This window comes from Mirounga leonina, unplaced genomic scaffold, assembly GCF_011800145.1.
Source record: "Mirounga leonina isolate KUSES-001 unplaced genomic scaffold, KU_Mleo_1.0 Mir_504, whole genome shotgun sequence".
In the NCBI taxonomy this organism is placed as follows: domain Eukaryota; kingdom Metazoa; phylum Chordata; class Mammalia; order Carnivora; family Phocidae; genus Mirounga; species Mirounga leonina.
In genome coordinates, this window is record NW_023270786.1 from 1 (window position 1) to 10991 (window position 10991).

The 10991-nt window shown below is 47.0% G+C and overlaps 1 protein-coding gene across 1 annotated transcript; it reads right to left on the bottom strand.

Moving 5' to 3' along the window:
* Window positions 1-6: 6 nt before the first annotated feature.
* GIMAP5 (GTPase, IMAP family member 5) lies at window positions 7-6770 on the bottom strand (the record flags this gene model as incomplete). Its single annotated transcript, XM_034990147.1, has 3 exons — window positions 6211-6770; window positions 1947-1995; window positions 7-491 (listed from the first exon to the last, which is right to left on the bottom strand). Coding segments are annotated over exons 2-3 (528 nt in total), but the record flags the coding sequence as incomplete, so codon positions are not given.
* Window positions 6771-10991: the final 4221 nt, after the last annotated feature.

Here is a 10991-nt window from a genome sequence, read left to right on the forward strand (position 1 = left end):
CCCCACCAGGCTCCTCAGGCTCTGGTTGTCCGTGTGTGCGATGTAATCGTGCAAGGACTCGCCGTCCAAGTCCTCCTTGTGGGTGAAGAGGACCACCACGTGCTTCATGACTCCCGCCCCGAAGACCTCCTTCACCCTCCTCACGGCCACCGTGTCCTGGGCAGTGAAGCGCCCCAGCTGGGTCACCAGCAGCACTACGTGGGGCCCCGGGGCAGAGAGCAGGTAGCAGTCCCCGATGTCCTTGTACATCTCCTGGGTCTGAGCCTCTGCCTCAAAGATGGAGGGCGTGTCAACCACCAGGATGTTCCTTCCGTTCCAGGTCCCTGTCTCGCCCTGGCACGTTTTGGTCACAGGCTGGCTCCCCAGCCTGGACTCAAACACTGGCTGGCGGAGAATGCTGTTCCCTGTGGCACTTTTCCCAGTGCCTGTCTTGCCCACCAGGACGATCCTCAGTGAGGTGGATGTTGCAGACCAGTTATCTTCCTCTCTGCCTAGAAAAAACAATTTTTTGTGTCTCCCTAAGTTAGTGATTCTTAAGGTTTTCAGGTCTTGGACCTTCATGAGATCTCATGAAACTCGTGGACCTCCCTCCCCAAAATCAATCCTATCTAAATACATACGAAAGTTTGTATACAACTTTAGGATGCCCGTGGATCATAGAAAGCCTACGTTAGAAGCTCATGCTCGGACCCACAGCCCAGGGAGGAAGCGCCCTAGGATCTCCAAGCACTTCCTCTAGAGCAGGGGAAACAGGGCTTTTTGGGGAACAGGACTGTGGTCCCCATGCTTTTCTACAGATGGTGCTTTGGCCAATTTCATGCTAAATAAATATAAGTTTAGAAGGAGGCAGGGCACGAGAAGCCACAAAGGAGAAAATATTATCCCCTCTTTTCCACCCCCACATCCCCATCATACTCCCACAGCAGCGCTCAACACATGCATCTGAACCTCAGGGGAAAAGGACATCTCAGAGGTCAGAGGTGCAGTGACCTCCCACCAAGGACCAGCTGAATGTCCCGGGTCTCTGCTCTTGGGGCGGGCACTTGGATCTTTGAAACTGAGGTGACAGAAGATCGTGAATGTCAAGGACAAAGTCTGGGAGATGCCCCTGGATGGGAAGCTGGTGAAGAGTGAGGGGCATTAGAAGCACGGGGGTTGGAGAGATCTGGCCGACCGAATCGCAGGAGATGACTACAGAATGGTGTGGGGGAGGGTGACACTGAGCCAAGAGTAAAATCTTCAAGGGGTGAAGGTGGGTGAGAACCCCAGGACTTTTAGAGTTCTTATGAGTTCAAATGAATTAAGTTCATTTCAGCCTCCTAAAATCTCTTACTTTATCCTTCTACTGTGTTGGTTCTTCCTTTCCTTAAGTATTGGTAACAAGCATGATTCCTAAATCTCTACGGGAACTTTTCCTCTTTCCAGTTGGGAGCAGACCGGGAAAGAGAAATTGTTTTCACAATCTGGTTCCAAATCCTTCAGACTCTGACTTGGGAGTTTCACTTCCACATTTCTCACCAATCATGTGTGGGTGACAGTGGATGGGGTGATGACACAGGGAAGGTAGAGTACAAGTGATTTTTGCCTCTTTCTTCTTCCCTTTTTTTTTAATTTTTATTTTTTTTAAAGATTTTATTTGTTTATTTGAGAGAGAGGGAGAGAAATAGCACGAGTATGAGGGGTAGAAGGAGACAGAGAGAGAATATGAAGGAGACGCCATACTGAGCAGGGAGCATGACACGGGGCTCGATCCCAGGACCCTGGGATCATGACCCGAGCTGAAACCAAGAGTCAGACGCTCAACCGACTGAGCCACCCAGATGCCCCTCTTCTTCACTTTAAAATAACAGGGTTTCTATCCCTGTGTTTGAAGTGGGGGTTGATGGAGAGAGAACGGCAACTGTCCCGGGTGCCTGGAGCTCCTGAGAACGTCCAGGCTTCCTTACCTTCAGCCATCGTTCCATATCTGCCCCTCTGAAGCCCTTCCATCCTCTTCTGGAATAGAAAACAGGAAAGGAATAAAAGCAAGTGTCCATATAGGAGTTGCTAAAGCCTGAGAACACTTTTAATGCAGACATCTAAGAATAATTATCCTAGGATGAGCCATTTTCATTGCTAATTTTTGAACTCATATTATACTTTCAAATACCTATGACTAACTTTAGGCAAACCCCAGGCGAAGTTAGCTTATGTTAACGCAATGCACTTGTTGCTTTTTTTTTTTTTTGCAACTTACAGGAAATTAGGAAATATTTTAAAACAGATCAGTTGATTCTCTCCCTCCAACTTGAAATGAAATGAAAAAAACCATTCTTCTGTGGAACCAGCAGTGGCACATTATGATTAGCGTTTGCAATCAAAGTAGGTGAACTTGCTAGAACATAGAAAAAAAAAAACTGCCTTGCTGTAAATGACATTGGTTTGTCTGAAGTACTGAGAATTTCCAGTCCCAGAAGCTGTGTCAGATGGATATTCCAGGGGCAAAGAGGAAAGCACAAGTTTCCTTCCAGTGGGAGGGCAGAGCGGGGACAAGGACTCCTTCAGGGACTGACAGCAGAGGAAAGAGTGCTAGAGAGCCGAGCACTGACACCTTCCTTACCCCTTCCAACCCCCACCCCACCCCCCATCAGGGAGTTGGTGGAGAGAAGGTGGTGCCATAACTGAAGGGAAAGAATCAACATTCAGGACAAATTCAAGATACCTCATCCTCATCGCCTGCTCAGATTTTAATCCAGTTTCTTTCCTGGTGGGCTCTGAGGTCCTGGTCTCCCAATATCATCATTTTTGTATCCCAGCAGATTTAACCAGAAATCGACCCAACCATTGGCATAAAAGTTTCATTGGAATGAGGCAGGATATTGGGTCCTTCTTCTTGGGGTTAGAAGAGGCAAGTGTGCACGAGACACGCAACCGTAATTAAGATGAGCTCTGAGGCTGTATTGTATTTATTCAGTTTTAAAGGTGATGTGGTTATGAAACCACCTTAAGTGGTGAAGTCCACAAAGTTATACAACAAATGGCCACCATTTGCCATGAACGAATGTAAATATTTCAGCATCTGCTGCAGCTGTTCTGTTTGATCGAGAAGTGGAAACATTACACATAGAGCTCCATTTACATTTTCCGGCTCCCCAGTCTCAGTCCCCCTCCCTCTGTCCTTCAGAGGGAACCAATATTCTGAGGATTTTATGGATCATTCTCGTTTGTCTATTTATACTTCTACATACACATGTCTTTATAGATAATGTATAGCACGGTTTTCTATTTGCAACTTTTTACATAAATGATGTTATGTATGTAACATTTTATCAATTTTTGCAAAGATTTTATTTATTTATTTAGAGAGAGCAGGAGTGGGGAGAGGGGCAGAGGGAGAGAATCTCAAGCAGACTCCACACTGAGCGTGGAGCCCTACCTGGGGCTCGATCCCACAACCCTGAGATCATGCCCTGAGCCGAAATCAAGAGTCGGACGCTTAATGGACAGAGCCACCCAGGTGCCCCTCAATTATTTCTTAGCAAACGTTTAAGCTGTTTCAAACTACATGCTTGCTTCTACAAACAATGCTGCAGAATAATCCCATCTCTGTCCCCCGGCGCACACGTGCAACAAATTACCTGGGACAGACAGCTGCCCCCTGACTAGATATTGCCAAGTATGACCCCAGGATGGTTGGGCGAACTCCCACTGGCACCGGCCACAGATGAGAATTCCCAAACCTGCACTTGAACTTGGTGACATTAGACTTAATTTTTTGCTACTCTTAAGGGCGTAAGTAAGGACATCTGAATTGGTTTAAACTTGCATTTTACTAATTACCATTGAATCAAAAATGTTTTTCTTAGTTTATTTGTTATTCGGGTTGCTTCTGTTATAATGAAATAACTTTTGCTCCTTCTTCCATTCATGCAGTGGATTTTTTTGGCCCTCCTTGGGGGACACCATCCACTTCCAGGTTATCAGAATATATTAAGACAACTTCTTTCCTTTGTTTCCTTTCTTCCTTTCCCCCGCTCCCTCCTTTCCTTAAGCCCTGAGAAGAGCATTCTCCTCACCCTTTTCCATGGGCTGTCCTAGCCTCTGGTCAATTATCCGGCTTCTGCTAAAACTGCTCAAATTCTCTGACATCTTTTGTACTTTGGATGACATTTTCTGAGGTTTGGGAACCTCAGAAAATATGCTGGAATCAATCAATTCATGTGATAAAGACCATGATAGAGGTGAGGATGTTGACAATGGGCTTCATCATCGGAAGCATCCTCTCTGCAGCCATCTGTAACCTTCAAAGTTCTTTCCTGTCCCTGATTCTAATTGTCCTTCTAAATTCCCTGTGATGTGATCAAAATAGGTGTTGAAATGTCTATTTGCATATTAGGAAATTGGACATCAAATGACCTGCCCAAGGTCACCAGATTGCCACAGAGCTAAAGATTAAAAAAAGGGTGGGTGCTCCTTGGCCTGCATATTCTTGATTCCACAGGGGGTAAAAGAGATTATTCTAAACAGGTCCACAAGCCTCTTGGAACACCACATACAATGTTACCATCCACAGTCAGGACATAAACTGATGTTGACAGGCTGGAAGCCTGCCTTAAAATCAACACAGAGAATTGTATTGCAAAACCTTGAGTGCATGTTTTTTTTTTTCCTTTTTTTTAAGATTATTCAAAAATAAAATTGCAGGAGGAAGGAGTTGCTCTGAATTGAAGCATTTCAGTTTAAAACAATCTGATGTTTCGACTTGATTAAGTGAGAGCCAAATGGAGCAATGTGGCTGACACAAAATGCCAGTGAACCTCAGGTTACATTAGCTGAGATGCAGCCCAGGTGGTTCTCCTGAGCCATCTTCTGAGTGGTCAGACTGCAGGGGGAGACATACGTTCCCCCTGAGGGATAGATTTTTAGGCAGATATTAACAGATAAGAGAGTGTCCAGGGCCGCCTGGGTGGCTCAGTTGGTTAAGGGTCCGACTCTTGATTTTGGCTCAGGTCATGATCTCAGGGTCTTGAGATCAAGCCCCTCGCCTGACTCGGTACTCAGTGCGGTGTCTGCTTGAGATTCTCTCCCTCATCCTCCCACCCCTGCCTGGGCGCATGCTCTAAAACAAAACAAATAAATAAAATCTTAAAAAAGAACATGTCCAGAGGCAAGTCAGAAATGATATTGACAGAAAAGCTATAAATGAGTCGTAGACAAAATAGTAACAGGATGGTAAAGCATCAGAAAAGACTGGGGGAAGCACCAGTAGCTGAAGAAATGTGGTATGTGTCAATCTCAGAGCAGGCAAAAGTGAGAGAACAGGGAATGGAGGCAGATTTCTCCTCCAAAAGGAAAATTCTGCCTCATCTCCTCCAAAATGGGACCAGGTGTGAGCAGAGAGTGGCAAGCAGCGAGCAAGCAGAGATTATGACAACATCAGACAGGGATAGTAGGAGGATCTAGCTTAGGTGAGAGTTTCAGGCAAAGAAACATAATGTACATTCTGATTTTTAAATTATATGAGCCTGATTTTATTTTTTATTTTATCAAACTTGAGAAAGCAGGCTCTCTAATGCTGTTCTAAGAAGGATAAAAATACTTCTTGTCTGCCTTATTCATAAGTATCTCCTTCACTCATCTGCGGAGTCCCTATATTTCCTGGTATGAGTGACACTTGTTGGGTACTTTAGTCATTGTGATGTTGTGATGTGTCTTTCACTGAAGGGTTAACAGACAAAAGGATTGTTCCCATATGTCCTGAGCATAGTCCGTTTGCCTTAGAATAGAGTCCCTCCTCATGTCACAGGAAATGGGGGGCGGGGGGATTTGGGAGAGAATGGAAGGGCTTCCAGATCAGAGTCATGAGACAACGCCCCCTGAGGAGTCTCCTTTGAAAGGTGGGTTCATGGGTGGTGAGAAAATAATGATTCCATATTTGCCATTTGGAACCCTGAGAATCCATCTTCTTCTCCCAGACAGACCTTTTGGACGGAGAAGACTCCGTCATGAAATCGCTGGGTTGTGAGCACAGGGTGAGAGGTTCCCAGCCTGTTTCCCGGCCACCCGAGTGCACTGTGCACGAAACTCTGACCATCCCCGGCCGGGTCCACTGAGGGGCGAACCCACAAGGGCGGTAGCCTGGGTGAGATCACAGCAGAGTCCCCAGCTGGGGCCAGACCCGGGGCCCTCAGACCCCCAGAGATGCTGGGACCCGCACCGGGTTCCCCTTACCAGGCGCAGCGCTGCGGGCTCCGTGCTGGACGGCGGCTCCCCAGGCTGCTCTCAGGGCGCAGGCAGCTCTGGGCGGTGGGCAGCGGGCGGCTCTCCCCGCGGCTCTCGGGGCGCAGGCGGCTCTGGGGGGCGGGCGGGCGGCTCTCGGGGCGGCTGCAGGTTCTCGGGGCTGCTCTCCAGGCGGCGAGGGTGCAGCAGGAAGCGGGGGTGGCGGTGCGGCTGGGGAGGAGCTGCGAGTGAAGCCTTAGGTTCCAGGGCTGGGCCTGGGGTCCAGAAGGCAAAGGGGCTTAGGGAGCACGGCCCGCGGCTCCGACCAGGACAGACCCCCGGGGTCCGCGGCGGAACTGCTGCCCTCAGCACCGGGAGAGCAGGGAGCAAGGGGCATGTGGCTCCCTTAAGGGGTCAACTCCTGCCCCAGCCTGCCAGGGTCGCCATGCCTCCTCCCATTTCCTTTTTAGGACTCCTTGAAATAAGCAGGACGTGGAGGTAGAGGCTCTGAAGGCAGTGATGGGCCCCCCAGGTTAAGAAACGCCCCCATGACCTAGTGGGGCGCCAGCCACTCCCCTCAGCCCCTATGGCAGGAGCACCTGCCCCGCGGGACTCCCCAGGCCCCTGGTCAAGGCTCTGTTTCTAGAATGCTCCTGCCTACCAGGGACAGAAAGGCTGTGCTGGTCCACAGAGGGGCTGAAAGAACAGCTCTAAGCACGGGATTTGAAGGACTTGCCAGACCCCTTGTGCTGGCTGCCCCTTCTCTGTCCTCTGACAAACCAGCCCTAAGGGGCTTTAGGGGTCTGGAGCTTCTGGGCCCATTTATTGGGGTTGGGGGGGTGGGGCGGGGAGGGTTGGGAGGCTGTGGCTCTTCTTTTTGTCTACTGATCACACAGTTAAGGCTACAGTCGTGAATATAAAACAATTACTTTGCGTTTGTTTCTCTTGCCATAGGGAGCTGTTGGGGCCACATCAAAATACAAAGCTTCTGCACAGCAAAGGAAACAATCCACAAAACTGAAAGACAACCTACTATATTTGCAGCGCCATTTACAAGAGCCACACTACGGAAGCAATAGATGAATGGATGAAGAAGATCTGGTATATATGCAATGGATCATTATTTAGCCATAAAAACAAAATCTTGCCATTTGCAACCTGGACGGATGTATAGGGTGTAAGGCAAATAAGATAAGTTAGAGAAAGACAAATACCCTATGATTTCACTCATATCTGGAATTTAAGGATGGAAACAAATGAACAAAGAAAACAAAGAGATAACCCAAGAAACAGACTCTTAACCATAGAGAACAAACTGATGGTTACCAGAGGGGAGGTGGGTGGAGAGTGGGTGAAATAGGTCATGGGGATTCAGAGTCCATTTATGGCGATGAGCAGTGAGTAACGTTTAGAACTGTTCAATCACTGTATTGAACACCTGAAACTCACATAGCACTGTATGTTAACTACACTGGAATTAGAATTAAACAAATAAGCAAAAACCAGTTACGTTGCAAAGCAAGATCAGAACACAACACGTGCTTAGGCAGGGCCCAGTCTTGTCCTAGAGAATCTCCAGATTCCTTTTTGTTCATATTGGAAGGTAGGCTCAGAGTCACCTAATCATCATTGTCTGCGATTTTGGGGGGAATAGAATTTAAAACAATCTCTTGCCAACTTGGAAAACCTCCCCATTAAAATGGAAGAGAAAGAAAACAGTTCTATCTTTGAACAGGCATGAAACCAGAATGCGATGTGTATCACAGGCGATCCTCCCGAGAGATTGCGAAGACAAGGAGACTGTAGGCCGCTGTGCAGCCAAGCAGATGCAGCCCACTATGGATGAACTGTGACTACTCCTCAAGCCAGAGGCCCTGACAATACTATTTGTTACACACAGTTATGAGGAGCGTAGATTTATAGTACATCTTGCAATCAGGGAGTGTGAATCCTCCAACTTCTTCTTGTTCAAAATAGTTTTAGTTCTTTGTTTTTTTGCATACATTTTAGAAGAAGCTTGTGAATATCTACTAAAAATCCCACTCGGATTTTGACTGAGATTGCGTTGCTCTGTTGATGAAATTAGGGGAGGATTGACATCTTAATAATATTGAATTTTCTGACCCACAAACGTAGGCTCTCTCTCCATTTATTTAGGTCTTCTTTGATTTTTCGCATCAACATTTGTAGTTTTCAGCATTAAAATCTTAGATTTATCCCAAAGTAGTTTATGGTTTTTAATGCTATTATAAGAGTACTGATGATTTCATTCCAATTTCCAATGGTTCATTGCTAATAATCGATCCTTGCATGTTGACCTTGCATTCTCCTACCTTGCTAAGCTAATTTATTAGTTCTGGAATATTTTTTCCCTTTTTGGGATTTTCTGCATAAATAATCATGTCATCTCTGAATAAAGAGAGCTTTATTATTTCCTTTCCACTTTTTATGACTTGTGTTTTTGGTTGTTGTTGTTGTTGTTGTTGTTTTCCTTGCCTCATTTCACTGGCTGGATGTCCAATGGGATGTTGAACTGGAGTGATCAGGGTGGACATCCTGGCCTTTTCCTGACCTTAAGGGGAAAGTCTCCAGCCTTATGCCTCCTGTATTCTTACTGATTTTCTGTCTATGTGTTTTACTGACTACTAAGAAAGGAGGTTAAAGTCTCCAAGTATACTTTTGGATTTATCTATCCTTTTGATTTGTTTAGATTTTGCTTCATGTATTTTGAAGAAGTTTTAGGTGCACACATTTTTAGGATTAGGAAGTCTTCCTAGTAAGTTGACATATTTATCTTCCTGTAATGTCTGTATCTTTTTCTTAAAGAAAAATTTATTTATTTATTCGAGAGAGAGAGAGACAGATAATGAGCAAGTGGGGCAGAGGGAGAGAGAATCTCAAGCAGATTTCATGCTGAGTCAGAGCCCAATGTGAGGCTCCATCTCACAACCCTGAGATCACGACCTGAGCTGAAACTAAGAGTCAGTTGCTTAACTGACTGAGCCAGCCGGGCGTGCTTTTCTTTGCTAATATTCCTTGTTTGTAACCTATTTTTCTATTAATATAGTGATTCAGCTTTCTTTTCATTAGTGTTTTCATGGTATTTTCTTTACCCATCCTTTGACTTTTAACCTATCTATATGGTTGTGGTAGACAGAATTCTGAGATGGGCCCCAAGCTCCCTTTGTTCCTGGTGTACATGTCCTGGACTATTCCCTTCCCTTGAGCGTGGGCAGACCTGTGAATAGGATGGAGGCCACTTCCCATGGCAAAGGTGAAGGGACTCTGCCATGGAATTAAGGTCCCTAAATGCTGGTTTTAGGTTACTCAAAGGGGGATTATACCAGGTGGGCCTGACCTAATCAAAAAAGTTTGAAAAGCAAGAGCTTCTCCTGCTGGCTTTGAAGAAAGCAAATATTCCTTATTGGGAACCCCCTATCAAGAGGGGCAGCAGCCTTGGCCAATAGTGGGAGCTCATGCACACGCGGCCCCGGAAGGCCAAGCTGGGGATGCCGGCCATCCCCTCAACCCCAGCCCCTTCCCTGCTGCCCCTTGGGTTGCCAAGTTGCTCCTTCATCTTGTTAGAGCTTGTTTGAATCCCTAGCTCAGAGCCCCTGTGTGAACCTGGCGGGGCTGCTGAGGATGCTAAAGAGGGGGATCACTAATAGAATTTTGCCCAGCCACGCATCATAGAGCCCAGCTCACTGCCACAGGGGCCTGAGGCCCCATGACCGCAGCTCACCCCGATGTCTATCCTGCTACCCCATTAACCGGGGGCATCTGAGCACAGGTGTGGTGTGTAGGCCCCTGCTTCTCCAGGTGGAGCTAGGATGGCTCTAGGGCCCCTCTCACAACCTCCTTCTTTCCCCACCCCTGAACCCTGGGCCAGGTGAGGAGGTGTCTCCTCTGGCGTCCAATCTGGACTAGAGCTTGGCTGATTTAAAGAGAAGGACTTCCTCTAAAGTGTTTTGTCACATTCTGAAATAGAAATAAGGAAATCCTATCAGTTGGTGACACAACCCAAGGATGGCATCTGATTTTCTAATGATGTGGCCTACAAGCACTTTCCTGGGCTGGCCCACCCCCACAAAACTCTACAGGACCAGCATACCCTCCTAATTTCAGGTGCTCTGAGGCCTTGTGCGGGTGGGCCTGCAGCTCCCGCTCCTTTCCATTGCCTGAGAAGAGCCTGGGTTGTTTTGTTTTGTTTTGTTTTGTTTGCATAAAAGTCCAGATCAATACACACATTGAAGACATTACCCAAATGTGTATTTCACTTTGGTGAGACGGGAACCACAAGCACTACTGGAAAATTGGGAAATATTATTTTCAGTATGGTTACATTTGTCTTTTTGGCAGTAAATTATTGTAAAGTAAATAGACTGATTAATCAGAAGTAAACATTAACATGCATGAACCTGACATCTCTTTCACAGGGAATAATAAAACCCAGAAGGACCCCAAAGGCGGACATGTAGCCCTATGTAAGAACCAGATAGGGAGGAGGGAGGGTCGTGTCTGCTTCGGTTGGTTGGTGTGCCCCCAGTATGTTTCATGTGTTGAAAACTCAGTGCCCAAGGGGATGGTTGTAGGAGGTGTGGTGTTTGGGAGCTGAGCATGCGGGAAAGAGCTTTTCCTCCCCCTCGGCGCCACGTACTTCGTGCCTTTCAGTCCAGGCTCCCAGTTCTTGGAAGGGCAGCTCCTGGGAGGGCCACGTCCCAGGGGAAGGTTTTGCGGGAGCCCGGCCCTGGCGGGACGCTGCCTAGCTGATCCCCGCCAGGGAAGGAGGAAAG